The 18,173-nt window shown below is 45.7% G+C and overlaps 1 protein-coding gene across 1 annotated transcript; it reads right to left on the reverse strand.

Annotated features, from left to right (window-relative positions):
• Positions 1 to 5,588: 5,588 nt before the first annotated feature.
• LOC145402237 (uncharacterized) lies at positions 5,589 to 11,194 on the reverse strand. Its single transcript, XM_080274357.1, has 3 exons — positions 11,093 to 11,194; positions 9,150 to 9,248; positions 5,589 to 7,451 (listed from the first exon to the last, which is right to left on the reverse strand). The coding sequence occupies exons 1-3, from the start codon at positions 11,192 to 11,194 to the stop codon at positions 5,589 to 5,591; spliced, it is 2,064 nt and encodes a 687-aa protein (XP_080130483.1).
• Positions 11,195 to 18,173: the final 6,979 nt, after the last annotated feature.

Below are 18,173 nucleotides of genomic sequence, written 5' to 3' on the forward strand. Positions count from 1 at the left end.
GTGAGGGTGGTTATTTAATTTTTATCTGAAAAACAAGTTATGCCACAAAGGAGAGAGAGAGAGAGAGAGAGAGAGAGAGAGGACCAAAAGTGGGGAGAGGGGGGCACTAGTCGACCGGATCAATAAATTCTGACATGAAAGAGAATCCAAACCTAATTAGTCCCCCCTTTCAGTAGGATTCGATAGTGTTGCCAGAACCTTCAATTAGCCAGCACAAATTTCATCCGCCACCCAGCACACCCGAGCATTTATTCTTATTATTATTATTATTTTTCTTTTTGTAAATGTGAATGGCCTTTGCTGCGTTATTTTTACTTTTAAGGGGGGGATATTGTGTGTGTGTGTGTGTGTGTGTGTGTGTGTGTGGAGTTTGACAAAAAAGAATCTGGAATAGACCTTTATATTTATACGGTATATCCATTTTTTAAGCATGTGATGATTTGGTAATATATTCATCCACCTTTGACAGACGTACACATTATTTATTTATTTATTTTTTTTTAGAATATATATTTTTTTTTTTTGGGGTAAAGTTTGTCATATTAAAAGTACTACTGAGAAAGGAAGTGGTAGAGGGAAGAAGGTGGATGTGTGTGTGTGTGTGTGTGTGTGTGTGTGTGTGTGTGTGTGTGTGTGTGAGAGCGAGATGTGTAAAGTGATGAGGCTTAGTAGTTGACATGGGATCGCTCTGCAGGTCGTATGAATAGGTGTAGGCAGGCTGGTGAAAAGAGAAGCCCACGTGTGAGTGAGTCTGAAGGCAGGGGGGTTGCATGGTAAGCCAGTCCAACCAAAACAAACCCCCCCCAAAAAGCCAGCCTAACGAAAACCCAACCCACCTGTGCAAAACGAACCCAACCCAGCCCAACCTACCTATGCAAACAAACCCAACCCAGCCCAACCCACCTGTGCAAAACGAACCCAACCCAACCCACCTATGCAAAACAAACCTAACCCAACCCAACCCACCTATGCAAAACAAACCCAACCCAACCCAACCCAACCCACCTATGCAAAACAAACCCAACCCAACCCAACCCACCTATGCAAAACAAACCCAACCCAACCCAACCCACCTGTGCAAAACAAACCCAACCCAACCCAACCCACCCTAATCCAACCGGACCTTATCTCACCTGGCCTCACCTCACGTCACCTGACCTTATGATCTTACCTACCTTGACCTTTATCCCCGGGCGACACACCGGCCCTGCGCAGAAATCGGCAAAGTGCATTGGTGCCGAAACTGCGAAACAGTATGAACAGCGGACGCGGAAAATCGGCAATATGATCATTATGAAGGATGGAGTTAGCTGTGGTGTAAGGCTATGTCCCTCTCTCTCTCTCTCTCTCTCTCTCTCTCTCTCTCTCTCTCTCTCTCTCTCTCTCTCTCCAATGTTATTCTTTTTGTCACTAGTCTTATATCTTAATTTAAATCTCTCTCTCTCTCTCTCTCTCTCTCTCTCTCTCTCTCTCTATCTATCTATCTATCTATCTATCTATCTCAATTCCGTGGCGGTGCTGCGTGTGGAGAGTTAATCTGGAGTGATAAGATTAAACTCTCCTGGTTCATCTCCCATCCTTCAGTCCACCCTCATCCACCTTCCACCCTATCAATCCACCCTCATCCACCCTATCAGTCCACTCTCTTCCACCTTCCACCCTATCAATCGACCCTCATCCACCTTCCACCCTATCAATCCACCCTCATCCACCTTCCACCCTATCAATCCACCCTCATCCACCATCCACCCTATCAATCCACCCTCATCCACACTGGTTATATCCTTATCTTTCTGTTTCTTCATCTACCCAGTTTTCTCTCTCTCTCTCTCTCTCTCTCTCTCTCTCTCTCTCTCTCTCTCTTTCCAGTGTTATTCTTTCTGTGTCACTAGGTCCATATCCTAATTCTCTCTCTCTCTCTCTCTCTCTCTCTCTCTCTCTCTCTCTCTCTCTCTCTCTCTCACCTGTCACCAAAATGGCCGGCACGTCTGACTGATTCCTACGGTTGACCACCTTGGCTGAGGCGGAGAATACTCGTATTAGGAGTTAATTGAATGTGTGTGTGTGTGTGAGAGAGAGAGAGAGAGAGAGAGAGAGAGAGAGAGAGAGAGAGAGAGAGAGAGAGAGAGAGAGAGAGTATATATTGAAGAGGGTTAGGGATAGACGAATAAAACAGAGGTAGGTGAAGAGAGAGAGAGAGAGGGAGGACGGAAGAAGGAAGAGGGAGGAGGAAGGAGAGGAAGGGAAGAGAATGGGAGAGAAGATGGGGGGAGGGAGGGGAGGAAGGATGAGGGAGGGAACTGGAGGGAAGGGAGGTATAGAAATGGAGTGATTAGGGTGAGGGAGGGGTACAGAGTAATGGGGAGGGAAGGAGGGGAGAGGAAGGGAGGGAGGGAGGGGATAAGGAGGAAGGGAGGGAGAGGAAGGGAAGAGACTGAGAGAGAGGGAGAGAGACTGAGAGAGAGAGAGAAGAGGGGGAGGGGGAGAGAATGAACAGAAAGCTATACTCCGTCTGTTGTATATATCTATCATTTATCTATGTATATGTTAATCACTATGTCAACCCTCAACCAATCATGCTATCTCCATCTATCTGTTTATCTCTCTGCCTGTATCTGGCTTAAGAGTTTAGCTATATCCTTATCCTCCTACTTCTTCGTCTGCCCAGTTATATATATATCTGTCTCTTTGAAGCTGTTGTTTTGCAGTTAAAGTTTGCTAAAAGTTGTCAGTGTTGCTGTTATTAGCGCTTATCACACACACACACACACACACACACACACACACACACACACACATATATATATATATATATATATATATATATATATATATATATATATATATATATATATATATATACACCTTTTATATACACACAAGTCGTTATTTTACCTCTTCTTCCTCTTCTTCTTCCTCCTCTTCTTCCTCTTCCTCCTCTTCTTCCTCTTCCTCCTCCTCCTCCTCCTTCATCCTCTTCTTCTTTCTTCTCTTCTTGTTCTTCTTCTAGTATTTTTAATATTATTATTTTGCTTTTTTATTTTGCTTTTTTTCATCATCATCATCATCATCATCATCATCATCATCACTATGAATCTGCCTCTTATCATCCTGTCCTTCCTTATACTGCATATATTATTATTATTATTATTATTATTATTATTATTATTCTCCGATAAGGATAGTATGTTTTCATCCCTGTTAATTTGTTTGTTTGTTTGCTAGCAGGATTACTCAATAACTAAGAGAGATTTGGACCAAATTTGGTGGGTAGACAGCCCATGTCCCAAGGAACAATCGATTAACTTTTGGCACAGAACCGGATCGTATGACTGATTCTGGATCCGGAAAACACTTATTGCGAAACCCTAATCAGTGATGAGAAAACGTAACCCATTATGAAGAGTGGTTTGGAAATTACGTTGCCCTTGTCGGAGAGATGCGCTCCACTGAGTGCCCCTCTGGTTATTATATTTATTATTAAATTTTGATGCCATTTTACAGTCAGCGCTTGGAATGAATGATGACTGTGTTTGTGCGAAGAATTTCATTTACTGGAATGAAGTCGGGCGATGGTGGTGATGATGATGAGGAGGAGGAAGAGGAAGTGGGTGATGATGAACTTGTGAAAGTAATTTCATTTACTAGAAGGAACTAGGACGATGATGATGGTGATGATGATGATGAGGAGGAGGAGGAGGCGGAGGAGGAATAAGAGGTGGATGATGATGAATTTGTGAGCATGAACTGTAACTAAGTTAGGTAGATAGTATATATATATATATATATATATATATATATATATATATATATATATGTATATATATATATATGGTAGAGAGAGAGAGAGAAAGTGTAGGTAAAATAAACAAGTCTATTATCACACCATTTATTTTTCCACACATTTGGGTGTTGTTTTGATGGTGGTATCCCCACTATACACTATACACCACCACGCTACCTACTGCACCACCACACATACCCTACATACATACATACACACACACATATACATACATACATGCATTCATACACACATACTCGTTCATACATGCATACATACATACAGACATGCATACAAATTTGGTACACACCCCACAACATACATACATAGATTCATACATACATTGATAGGTGCTTGAAATACACCCACACCTTATACATACATACCATACATACATTCTTATACCTACACCATACATACACCCATGGATACGTACACAGACATCCACACCGACATACCAGACCCACACCACTTCCTGCACCCACATCCACACCCACACACCAGTACTCACACCCACACACCGGTACTCACACCCACACCACCCACACCCACACCACCAGTACTCACACCCACACCACCCACACCCACACCACCAGTACTCACACCCACACACCAGTACTCACACCCACACCACCCACACCTACACCACCAGTACTCACACCCACACACCAGTACTCACACCCACACCACCCACACCCACACCACCAGTACTCACACCCACACACCAGTACTCACACCCACACCACCCACACCTACACCACCAGTACTCACACCCACACACCAGTACTCACACCCACACCACCCACACCCACACCACCAGTACTCACACCCACACACCAGTACTCACACCCACACCACCCACACCCACACCACCAGTACTCACACCCACACCACCCACACCCACACCACCAGTACTCACACCCACACACCAGTACTCACACCCACACCACCCACACCCACACACCGGTACTCACACCCACACACCAGTACTCACACCCACACACCAGTACTCACACCCACACCACCCACATCCACACCACCAGTACTCACACCCACACACCAGTACTCACACCCACACCACCCACACCCACACCACCAGTACTCACACCCACACCACCCACACCCACACCACCAGTACTCACACCCACACACCAGTACTCACACCCACACCACCCACACCCACACCACCAGTACTCACACCCACACCACCCACACCCACACCACCAGTACTCACACCCACACACCAGTACTCACACCCACACCACCCACACCCACACCACCAGTACTCACACCCACACCACCCACACCCGCACCACCAGTACTCACACCCACACCACCCACACCCACACCACCAGTACTCACACCCACACCCACACATACACCCAGTACTAATAGCTACCTACACCCATACCTAAATATATATATATATCTCCACATATTTATATCTACACATAAACACCTGATGTATATTGGACCCCCACCCCCACACCCGCACCTGCACCCACACCCACAGGTAGTTATGTCGTTATGTCTTGGGAATTTGTATACGAGGTGGTAGAGGAAGTTCTTGGCGCCTGTACCTTAGCGATTTATTGCGGTTTATAACACCTTGGCATTTTTCTTTCTGTTATTAACTGTATATAGGTTTCCGTCTGGACCTTCTTTTGTATTAGTAACATAGGCCTACTAGAGTGAGGTGTGATGTGGACACAAAGTCGCCAAGGATGGTGACGCTCCACGCCCACATCAACCCCTCCTCCCCACACACACACACCTTCATTTTGTTAACGCCCCGCCCTGCGCACTAGGGCACTGTCAGCGAGGTCTCCCTAGGGGCCTCCTGTGTCAGGGCGAGGCAGGTGCCGTTGGCCAGGGGCGGCAGGAAGGCCAGCTCGGTGTCTGGGTGGGGGGGTTGGCAGTTGGGTGAGGGTGAGGGCGATGAGGGCGGCGGCGGGGGTGAGGGGGGGCGGGGCAGGGGCAGGCAGGGGGAGTAGGCCTGGTGGCGGCGGGAGTCCCTGAGGAAGGCTGCAAGGCGCTCCAGGCTGCCGCGGGAGCCGCCCCAGCCCGCGCCACGCCGCAGGAGGGACTGGGACACCCGCACGGACAGGATGGCCTCCAGGGCACGCAGCACATACGGCGAGGAGGAGTTGAGGCTGCTGCTGCGAGCCGGCCGCTGCAGTGACGCCGCCACCAGCAGGGGTGTGTGGCAGTCAGCAGGGTCACTGCCAGCGTTGGGGCGCCTCGGGCACAGCTCCATGCTGCGGGACTTGGTCACTCCCGTGCCGGGATCCAGGGTGTCCAGGTGACGGTAGTCTGGTGGGGTGGCGGGGCCGCTGGGGTCTGGGGTGGGGGACAGCACCAGCGTCACGTCGTCGTCACGCCCCGATACTGACCCCTCAGAGTCCAGGGAGGAGGTGGACAGCGTGACGCGGTGGGGGCCAGGCCGGTACCCCCGCGCTGCCTCAAACGTCGGCACCGTCAGGAAGTTGGACATGCTGGCGGGGGAGTGCGAGCCAGGCGAGTTGCAGACAGGCAGGATGCCGTCCATGGGGCGGCGGAGGCGGGTGGGCGAGGGTGTGCCGTCCTCCAGCGGGTGCCACGACAGGTCTGAGGAGCGGCGGTGCATGCGAGGCCGGTCTGGTGTTGGGGGGCGGGGTGGCGCCGGCAGGAGGCAGTCCGACATGCGGCGCTGCAGTGACCTTGTCAGCGGCAGCGCCAGCGTGGATGTGATGGACGGGCGCCGCGAGTTGGCTGCGGACGGCACTCGGGCCTGGATCTCGTGCCGCATCTCTGTCTTGTACAGCTTCTTGCGCAGGTAGTGGCGCAGCGCCTGGCGTACGCCGCGGCTTTTGGCTCCGTACACCACCACGTGCGCCAGTGGGGTGAGGAGCAGCGTGGTGGTGGCCACGAGGGCCCAGTAGGGGTGTGCCGGACGGCCCTGCACTGCCTCCCACACCCCCGTCAGGAACCATGGGCAGCAGCACACCAGGAAGCTCACCACCTGCTCCACCACGCTCCACACGGACTTACGTTTCTTGCGTGGCAGGTCGAATGGGTTCTTCTGGTGCGTAACGGTGGCCTGCGCTGACATCATCACCTCGAAGATGGCAGAGAAGATGCGGTGCTGGTGGTGGCGGGCGATAAGTACGATGCGGGTGTTGATGGCCACCATGATGGCCAGCGGCACCGCCACACACACGGTCGCCAGCGCCCACACGTACCCAGTGGCGCTGGGGGTGTGGCAGGCGGGCAGACACACGCCCTGGTTTGGGGTGTAGGAGTATGGTCCGGCCAGGGGCGGCGTGGCCACACCCAGCCCCAACAACCACGCCAGGCAGGAGAACCCCGCCACCCTAGGCCGTGTGACCAGCTGTGTGTAGCGCAACGGTGTGGCGATGGCGCAGTACTTGTCGCAGTGCAGCCCCACCACCACCCACACCCCCGCAGTGTGCAGCAGCAGCAGCAGGAATCCCTGCATTTGGCACCAGACACCGCCACTCTCAGCACTAATACCAGCACCAACACCAGCACCGCCCTGTCCCTCACCCGCTGTGGCGTTGACCTCCGCCTCCTCCACCTGGCTGCTGCTACTGCTGCTGCTGCTGCTGTTGTTTGTGGCGGGGGAGCCTGGGTGTTCCCCCGACTCCCCCGCCGTCACCCACCGACCCTGCAAACATACACACGTTAGTTGCACGGTACAGTTGCAAACAGTAATAGTGCTCCACTTAGTACTAAAACAATTATGAAAGTCAAACCCAATATTCTGATACGTTTCCTGGCCTGCGATGAACTCCACATCACGCCACAACACCAACATCAAGTAGTTTAAATTAGCTGCCATTGTCTAGTGTAATCCATATATCGTTTTCTATACATGCACAAAAACAATATATTAGTCCCTCCTTCGAAGATAAATTATATAACCCATTACCAGGCAGTTCATGTAGGGAAACTTTGGATTTTATTTTGGTTTTTCCCCCAATATACTTTTTTTTTTTTTTTTTTTTTAATAGCAGAGAAAACCTTGCACGTAAAGGTTAAAAAATGTTGAAGTCTTTTACACAATTGGTTTAAAATCTAGACTGGGTATTATGGGAAGAAATTAGGAAGTGTGTATGTGTGTGTGTGTGTGTGTTTAGGAATGAAAAATTGACCTACCATTGTGTGTGTGTGTTTAGGAATGAAAAAATGATCTCTCATTGTGTATGTGTGCGTGTGTGTGTGTGTGTGTGTGTGTGTGTGTGTGTGTGTGTGTGTGTGTGTGTGTGTGAATGCATGTATGTGTTAATCAGCCAACTAACCACCTCATTACACCCGTCTCATTACCCAGTCACACTCTCCCTAATTACATTCAGAAACCTTGTTATTAAACCACTGATTACCTGCAGGAATGCTTGGTGTGATTTCAGAGAGAGAGAGAGAGAGAGAGAGAGAGAGAGAGGTGGGAGGATAGACGTGAAGTGCATGGAAACTCGGAATGAAAACACACACACACACACACACACACACACACACACACACACACACAGAAATGGAACTGAATTCAAAGGGAAATTTTAAAGGAAACTGGGAAAGTAGGGTTGAAAGATGCCATAGTTCGAACTTAAATAGAAAATCGAATTATAATGGAGAATTAATTAAAAAAAAAGAGATTAAATGTTGGTATAAGAGAAGCAGATAATGAGAGAGAGAGAGAGAGAGAGAGAGAGAGAGAGAGAGAGTTGGTAAGGTTCAGAATCAGAGAGTAAAAGTTTGAACCTTCACCCTTAGAGAAGTAATCGGGTGTGGATGAGAGAGAGAGAGAGAGAGAGAGAGAGAGAGAGAGATGGCATAATGAATAGATAGATACATTAGTAGATAGATAAATTCAGTTAAATATCGTAATACTAATACAGATATCTATAATTCCACTGATATTTATAAATCTCATATAAAGATCAGGAAAAGCCTGAGTATATGGCAGTAATATCTATCTATCTGTCTATTTATCTATCAGTCTATCTAAGTATCTCTGTCCATCTATGTATCTATCTACCTGTCTGTCTGTGTCCATCCATCCATCCATCCATCTGTCTATCTGTCTATTCATCCAACTGTCCATCCATCCATCCAACCAATATATCTGTCCATCCATCCATCCATCCATTTATTTCTCCATCTATCTGTCCATCTCTCTATCAGTCCATCCCTCCACCCAACCATCCATCCATCCATCCATCCATCTATCTGTCTATCTATCTATCCATCTAACCATAAAACAACCATCACAACACAATAAAACGAGAAACACATCATCAGGCCAGGTGTTAAATACCTGGATGAAAACTAATTAACAAAGACTTACCTGTGTAATTATAAAACCCACCTGTATTAACGAAGGTGTGGAGAAGACGATGAAGAGGAGCGAGAGGAGAATACCTGTGCTCATTAACTGCAGGTGTAACAGGTTTGTGCTGTTCTTGTACTGCGGGAAACGAGGGAATTGGGTGGTTAGAGTCGTTAGGGAGGTGATGAGGGGTCATTTAGAGGGATTAAGTGATTGTAAGGGGTGATTAAGATGGATATTGGTGTTGTTGGTTAATGAGGGTTGTTTGGGATGCTGTTAGACTGGTGGAACGAGGGAATTGGGTGGTTAGAGTCGTTAGGGAGGTGATTGGGGTCAATTAGAGGAATTAAGTGATGATAATGGGTGATTAAGATGGATATTGGTGTTGTTGGTTAATGAGGGTTGTTTGGGAGGCTGTTACACTGGGGGAACGAGGGAATTGGGTGGTTAGAGTTGTTAGTGAGGCGATTATTGACATTTTTATTATTATTATTATTATTATTATTATTATTATTATGCCTATAGAGTCTGGTATAAACTCTTTATTTCTATTTGGTTTCTTCTCACCAAAAGATGAGGTTGCTCTCTCTCTCTCTCTCTCTCACTCTCTCTCTTTCTCCTAAACTATTTCCCTTCCCTCTTCCTTTTTTCCTTCCTCTCTCGTTCCTCCTCTTCTCTCTTTCTCTACCATTCAGTCGTCTTCTCTTTTCTCTCCTTCTCTCTTCTCCCCTCTCCATCCCTCCTCTCTTTTCTCTCTCCCTCTCTTCCTTCCCTCCGTTCTTTCCTCCACTCATAAAGGATGTTGACATGGAGGAGGACGGCGTGGAGTGCATTTTCTCAACTCAGTCCCGTATTGAAGTTAGAGAGAGAGAGAGAGAGAGAGAGAGGAGAGAAATTGTACTCGTATACTGCTCAGCACTTTCATATTCTCTCCCTCTCCCACCGATGGTTTGGAGAGAGAGAGAGAGAGAGAGAGAGAGAGAGAGAGAGAACAACCACAAGAGGGAGCAATAAAAAAAAATAAGGTCTGGAAATCATTGCTGTTTACATCTGATACATTTTCATACATTTAGCAGTCTACCTGTCTACCTGCTTTACCTGTCTACCTGCCTTACCTGTCTACCTATCATACCTGTCTACCTGTCTTACCTGTCTAACCTGTCTACCTATCATACCTGTCTACCTGTCTTACCTGTCTACCTGCCTTACCTGTCTACCTGTCATACCTGTCTACCTGCCTTACCTATCATACCTGTCTACCTGCCTTACCTGTCTACCTATCATACCTGTCTACCTGCCTTACCTGTCTACCTATCATACCTGTCTACCTGTCTTACCTGTCTACCTGTCTTACCTGTCTACCTGTCTACCTGTCTTACCTGTCTACCTGCCTTACCTGTCATACCTGTCTACTTGCCTTACCTGTCTACCTGCCTTATCTGTCTACCTGTCATACCTGTCTACCTGCCTTACCTGTCTACCTGTCATACCTGTCTACCTGCCTTACCTGTCTACCTGTCATACCTCTCTACCTGCCTTACCTGTCTGCCTGTCATACCTGTCTACCTGCCTTACCTGTCTACCTTTCATACCTGTCTCCCTGCCTTACCTGTCTACCTATCATACCTGTCTACCTGCCTTACCTGTCTACCTGCCTTACCTGTCTGCCTGCTTTACCTGCCTACTTGCCATACCTGTCCACCTGCCTTACCTGTCTACCTGCCATACCTGTCTACCTGCCTTACCTGTCTACCTGCCTTACCTGTCTACCTATCTTACCTGTCTACCTGCCTTACCTGTCTACTTATCATACCTGTCTACCTGCCTTACCTGTCTACCTTCCTTACCTGTCTGCCTGCCTTACCTGTCTATCTCTCTTACCTATCTACTCGTACCTGTCTCACCAGTCTGTCTACCTGTCTATCTATCTACCTGTCTACCTGCCTTACGTGTTTGCCTGTCTACCTCTCTACCTGCCTTACCTGTTTGCTGGAGAGGATGATGAAGAAGATGAAGGAGGAGGCGAGGAGGGTGATGACGAGGGCGGCAGTCAGCACCACGCCCACCACCACCCCGCCCACCATCTTCACGCCCCCGCCCACCACGCCACACTCCACGCCCACGCCCGTCTTCTAGGTCTTCTTCCTCTTCTTCCTCCTCCTCCTCCACTTCTTCTACTTCTTCTTCTTCTTCCTCTTCCTCTACTTCCTCCTCCTCCTCTTCCTCCTCCACTTCTTCTTCTTCTTCTCCTGGTAAAAGTGGGTCAAGTTCCTCCTTTACCCAGTCACACGCCCCTGAGTTGAGTTGGTTGAGAGACTGGTTAGAATCTTAAGTTGATTTTTCTTTTTTGATAATATTCTTTGTCTCTTTCATTCACCCTTTTTTTTTTAATGATGGTTTCTCGTGTTGTTAGTTTGCCTTTTTTTTCTCTCACCTCCTTTTTCTTTATTTTTTTATTTCTGTGTCTTTTTTCACCTCTTTTTTTCCTCTTTTTTTGGTTAGTTTCTGTGTTCTCGTTTACCTCTTTTTTTTCCTCTTTTCTGTCAGTTTCTGTTTTTTTCACCTCTTTTTTTACCTCTTTTCTGTCTGTTTCTGTTTTTTCACCTCCTTTTTCTCTTTTCTGTTTGTTTCTGTTTTTTTCACCTCTTTTTTTTTTTTCCTATTTTCTGTTTGTTTCTGTTTTTTCACCTCTTTTTTTACCTCTTTTCTGTTTGTTTCTGTTTTTTTTACCTCTTTTTTGTTTGTTTCTGTTTTTTTCACCTCTTTTTTTTACCTCTTTTCTGTTTGTTTCTGTTTTTTTCACCTCTTTTTTTCCCTATTTTCTGTTTGTTTCTGTTTTTTTCACCTCTTTTTTTTCTATTTTCTGTTTGTTTCTGTTTTTTTTCGCCTCCTTTTTCTCTTCTGTTTGTTTCTGTTTTTTTCCACCTCTTTTTTTTTTTTTTCCCTATTTTCTGTTTGTTTCTGTTTTTTTCGCCTCTTTTTTTCCCTCTTTTCTGTTAGTTTCTATGTTTTTCGCCTCTTTTCATCTCTTTATTCTTTTCGTATCCCCTATTCACCTCTTTTTTTTCTCTCTCTCTTTTTTTGGTAAGTCTGTGCCCTCTTCACCTCTTTTTTTATCCTTTTTTAAATTTGTCTCACCTCTCTTTTCCTCTTTTTTTTTTTTAAATTTCTCTTTTTCACTTCTTCGTACTTTTTTTTCACTTTACTTAGGTTTCTCTTTTTGTTGGTTTTATTTGTCCTCTTTTCACCTCTTTTTTCCTCTTTTTTGTCAACTTCTGTGTCCTCTTTTCACTCTATCACCTCACACACACACGCCACACACTCCAGCTCACAGGCAGACGCGTGTTTTTGATTAGTTTGGTATATATGAGTTAGTTTCCCCTCGCAGCCGCCCATTTTCTCTCTCCTCAATCTCTGAGTATATTATTTCTCGTTTTCTTTGTCTCCCCATTTCACCCCACAACATAGCACTTCTGTACCTCTCCCCACAACACAGCACGTTTCTCCCCAGTTCACCCCACAGCATAGCACGTATGTATTAATTTTCTCCCCACAGCATAGTGCATTACCCCACAACATAGCACGTTTCACCCCACAACTGGACGTTTCTCTCCACAGTATGGCACGTTTCTCCCCACAGTATGGCTCGTTTCACCTCACATATAGCACGTTTCACCCTACAACATAGCACGTTTCACCCCAAAACATAGGTCGTTTCTCCCCACAGTATGGCACGTTTCACCCCACTATATAGCACGTTTCACCCCACAACATAGGACGTTCCTCCCCACACTATGGCACGTTTCACCCCACATATAGCTCGTTTCACCCCACTGTATATCACGTTTCACCCCACAACATAGCATGTTTCACCCTACAACATAGCACATTTTATCCCTCAACGTAGCACTTTTTGTCAATCTAGCACATCACGCACCCCGACCTCTTGGACAGTCGCTTGTGTGGTTTCTTGTCGAGGTGTACTGTAGTGTCAGCCTCAGAATTTCTTTAAGTGTGTGTACTAGATGCTCTCTTCCCCCTCACTTCCTCCCACTTCCTTTCACTTCCTTCCACTTCCTCCTCCACTCGCTTTAACCTCTGAGTGGATGGTAGCGCTTGTTATAATGTGATCTTTCTTCAGGGAACTTATATTTCCATCCACTTCCTCCTCACTTCCTCCTCACTTCCTTCCACTTCCTCCTCCACTCGCTTTAACCTCTGAGTGGATGGTAGTGCTTGTTACAAACCAAGGAATCAGTTTGTAGGTAGAATCTTGTATACTTCTTGGCACTGACTTCCTCCTTTCTTTGCTACCGGGATTTTGATTATTCTCTCTCTCTCTCTCTCTCTCTCTCTCTCTCTCTCTCTCTCTCTCTCTCTCTCTCTCTCTCTCTAATCTCCTCCTCCTGTCGCCTCCTCCTTCTCCTCCCTCCTCCTTCTCTTACCTGACCTCCCCTCCTGCGTCTTTCATTCCTTCTTCCACCTCTCCCAGTTCTCTCCCTCCCCCTCCCTCCCTCCCTCCCTCCCTCCCTCCTCTCAGAAGCGTACCCTCACCCTCATCACCATCATCACTATCATCATCATCTTCATCATCTTCTTCTTCTTCTTCCTTTCCTCTAGGTCATCTTCGTCTCAGCCTGGGGAAGAGAAACAAGTGAGGAGTTAGATTATCACTGTAATGAGAGAGAGAGAGAGAGAGAGAGAGAGAGAGATTAATAAGGATCTTTCGTAATGTATCTTTTTAGCCTAATGGAGAGAGAGAGAGAGAGAGAGAGAGAGAGAGAGATTACTAAGGATATTTCGTCATGTGAATATCGTTTTAGCCTAATTTTGAGAGAGAGAGAGAGAGAGAATTAGTAAGTAGGTAGGTAGGTATGTAGGTGGACTGATAGGTACGTAGTAGGTGTGTGTGTGTGAGTGTGTGTGTGTGTGTGTGTGTGTGTGTGTGTGTGAGAGAGAGAGAGAGAGAGAATTAGTAAGCAGGTGGGTATGTAAGTAGATGGGTTGGTAGGCAGGAGAGAGAGAGAGAGAGAGAGAGAGAGAGAGAGAGAGAGAGAGAGAGAGAGAGAGAGAGAGAGAGATTATGAACATCCTGAGATCCAAACAAACCCAGACTCATTGGAAGGTCGAAATGCGGTTCAATAGAGTGACGTCACGCGGCTTCTGATGACGTCACGCGGGGGGGCGGGGCTACGACACCCACTATTACCCGGCCAACCCCCGCCATTTTGGTACTAGCTGAGGATAGGTACTGGATATATGATGAGGATATTTTGATGTTTTTATGGATGTATTGTGATGTTAGGTTAGGTTTATTTTTTGTCAAACCTGATAACATACAAACATTTATATATACACAACAAACCTCTTTTAAGTATCTGTGTGAGAAACCAAAATGGCGGACCTGGCCCCATATTTTATGCCCCTCGATGCCAATGATCTTCCTTTTTACAACGCATGGTTTCCCGGGAGGGGGGGGGGTGCGAATTGGGAGCGGGGCAGTGAAATGGCTTGGGACAGGGTGACGTGGAGGCGATTTGTTTGTGGCCACTTTGTGTAAGGGATTAAGGCGTCTGGCAGTAGATAGATAGGTTTCCCGGAATTCATAGATCTACTCCGTTTTTTTCAAGGACACTTCCCGACGGTGACAAAATCGATCCTTGTCAGAAATTAAGATCACCCTGACTTCTGGCATTTCGAAATTAAACAGTTGCAAAGGTTATACATCTTCTGTACATGTAATTTTGTAATGGGTGTAATTTTGTAATGGGTCAAGTGTTTTGGGGATGGATTTAGGCTCCTGTGTTTTTGTAATGAGTGTATAGTAATGGGTAAGGCGATTTGTGTGTGTGTGTGTGTGTGTGTGTGTGTGTGTGTGTGTAATAAATTTGCTCATGTTTTGTGTGTGTATGATATTTTTGTTCATGTTATGTGTGTGTGTGTGTATGTGTGTGTGTGTGTATGTATGTGTGTGTGTGTGTGTGTGTGTGTGTGTGTGTGTGTGTGTGTGTGTGTGTGTGTGTGTAATAAAATTGTTCATGTTGTGTTATTGTCACAGTAAAAATAAATAAATAAATAAAATAAACGTTAATAAAAAACGTAAATAAATGCCAATAAATCAGAGAAAATAAAGAATTATCATAAACAGAACTAGAATCAACCCTAGCTAAGAATAAAAAAAAAAATCGATATACACTTTTTCGAGACCGTCCAAAATGAAAAAAAAAAATGATATACGGTATCTCTTTTTCGAGTCCCGTCAAAATGAAAAAAAAAAAAAAAAAGGAATATATCTTTTTTTATCCGATAGCCGTGAAAATTATAGGGAAAAAATACCCCTGAATAAGGTAAAGAATTAGACGAGAAATTAAAGGGCATTGAGACTTGACAACGCCGCTGGGGGAGAGCCAATCAGCGCCACCTCCGCCACTCGCCCCAGCCAATCAGCCGCCTTTATTTTCCCGCCCTCCCTTAGCGTGGCTCCCCAGCGATGCCACATCTCCCTCGACAAGCCAATTATACCCCCAAAAGTAGATTAGAACGAGTGTATACATTGAAAAAGTATATTTAGAGCAGAAATTATTCCCCGGAAAGTATATTAGAGTAGAAGATATATATTTAAAGTGGAAAATCTTACTTGAACTTGCATATATTTTCCCGCCCTCCTCCATGTGTCTTTGCAATGTTGTCCCGTCTTCAAGAAATATACCTATAGAAGTATATGAAATTCTGAAATATGATACGGGGTTGCCACATCTACAAAACGCCAAAATTTTACCCTCACAAAATATTAAGATGCCGAAATAGGGGCTTACTACATCTACAACGCGAAAATTTTACCTCGTGAAATGTTAGATTCTTGAATACACGGTTGCCAAATCCACATAACGCGAAAATTTTAACTGCAAAATATTAGATTCTGAAATACGGTGTTGTCATATCTAATTCAACGCCAAAATATTACCCCCGCAAAATATTAGATTCTTAAATGATGCTGAGTTGCCACATCCTCAAAATCAAAATTAGATCCAGAAAAGTATATTAGATTTTGATATATTTTGTTTCTGCCTCTAGAGAACCAAAATTATGCCTCCAAAAAAGTATATTAGAAATCCAAATTGATGCAGTGTTGCCATATCTTCAAAATAATTATACAGTATACCCCGAGAAGCACATATATTATTTTCCGAAATGATGCTGGGGTGCCACATCTCGAAAAAGAACCTTATATCCCTGAAAACTATGGGAGAGAGAGAGAGGGAGAGAGAGAGAGAGAGAGAGAGAGAGAGAGAGAATGTATCAGGACCGAAAATTCAGATTTTGGGATAGAGAGAGAGAGAGAGAGAGAGAGAGAGAGAGAGAGAGAGAGAGAGAATGTATCAGGACCGAAAATTCAGATTTTGGGAGAGAGAGAGAGAGAGAGAGAGAGAGAGAGAGAGAGAGAATGTATCAGGACCGAAAATTCAGATTTTGGGAGAGAGAGAGAGAGAGAGAGAGAGAGAGAGAATGTATCAGAACCGAAAATTCAGATTTTGGGAGAGAGAGAGAGAGAGAGAGAGAGAGAGAGAGAGAGAGAGAGAGAGAGAGAGAGAAAGAAAGAGAGAGAGAATATGTATCAGGATCGGACATTCAGTTAGATTTTGAGAGAGAGAGAGAGAGAGAGAGAGAGAGAGAGAGAGATGCATCAGGGTCTAAAATTGTGTGTTTTTGAGGCGACTTTGAACCCTGTCGCCGCCATGGCCTGAGTATGGCGATATGGCAGTGATTTATATAACACGAAGAAGGGGAGTAAAGTAAGCAAAATAAGTCGCTTAGGAAAAGGTGTTAGGGAGCTTAGACGAGAATAATGGAGAAAAATTGTATCAGACGATTTGGTTCGGCAGAGTGTGGGGTGAAAATGATGACTCTGTGTACATCAATATTCGATCGAGGGAGAGAGAGAGAGAGAGAGAGAGAGAGGAGGCTGGGTTGTGACGTCATCCACACTGGGCTACTTCCTCGTTGGTGGCTTGACTGGCTTTGTTTGCTACTACTACTAATACGACCACTATTACTACTACTACTACTAATACTACTTCTACTACTGCTACTACTACTACTACTACCACTACTAAGAACTCCACAGTCTGTAGAGTTCTTATTGATACTGTAGATATTAATTTGTTTATTTTGGGGGGGAGGGGAGATCTAGAAGGCTGGCATTTCAAATCATTCGAGACAAAGACTCAGGGTTTTCAGAAGTGATGTGTCTTGGTTGCAGGCTCCTCTTGACACAAACATTATTTTCCCCTTAACACTAGCTCTGTCTCTGTTATTTATTTATTGTATTTATTTATTTTCAGTTTTTTCCCTCCTGCGCAGCAAAAACTACTGAATCGATTGCCATGCCGATATTGCAGTGTGTAGTGGTCAATGTATACTGGTGCACCTGAGTATACTAATGCACCTGGGTATACTGGTACACCTGGGTATATACTGGTGCACCTGGGTATACTGGTGCACCTGGATATACTAGTGCACCTGGGTATACTGGTGCACCTGGGTATACTGGTGCACCTGGGTATACTGGTGCACCTGGGTATACTAATGCACCTGGGTATACTGGTGCACCTGGGTATACTGGTGCACCTGGGTATACTAGTGCACCTGGGTATACTGGTGCACCTGGGTATACTAGTGCACCTGGGTATACTAATGTACCTGGGTATACTAGTGCACCTGGGTATACTAGTGCACCTGGGTATACTGGTGCACCTGGGTATACTAGTGCACCTGGGTATACTAGTGCACCTGGGTATACTAGTGCACCTGGGTATACTAATGCACCTGGGTATACTGGTGCACCTGGGTATACTAGTGCACCTGGGTATACTAGTGCACCTGGGTATACTAGTGCACCTGGGTATACTAATGCACCTGGGTATACTAGTGCACCTGGGTATACTGGTGCACCTGGGTATACTAGTGCACCTGGGTATACTAGTGCACCTGGGTATACTAGTGCACCTGGGTATACTAGTGCACCTGGGTATATTAGTGCACCTGGGTATACTAGTACACCTG

This window comes from Coenobita brevimanus, chromosome 57 (genome assembly GCF_032717465.1).
Source record: "Coenobita brevimanus isolate Jiangsu-jjx chromosome 57, ASM3271746v2, whole genome shotgun sequence".
In the NCBI taxonomy this organism is placed as follows: domain Eukaryota; kingdom Metazoa; phylum Arthropoda; class Malacostraca; order Decapoda; family Coenobitidae; genus Coenobita; species Coenobita brevimanus.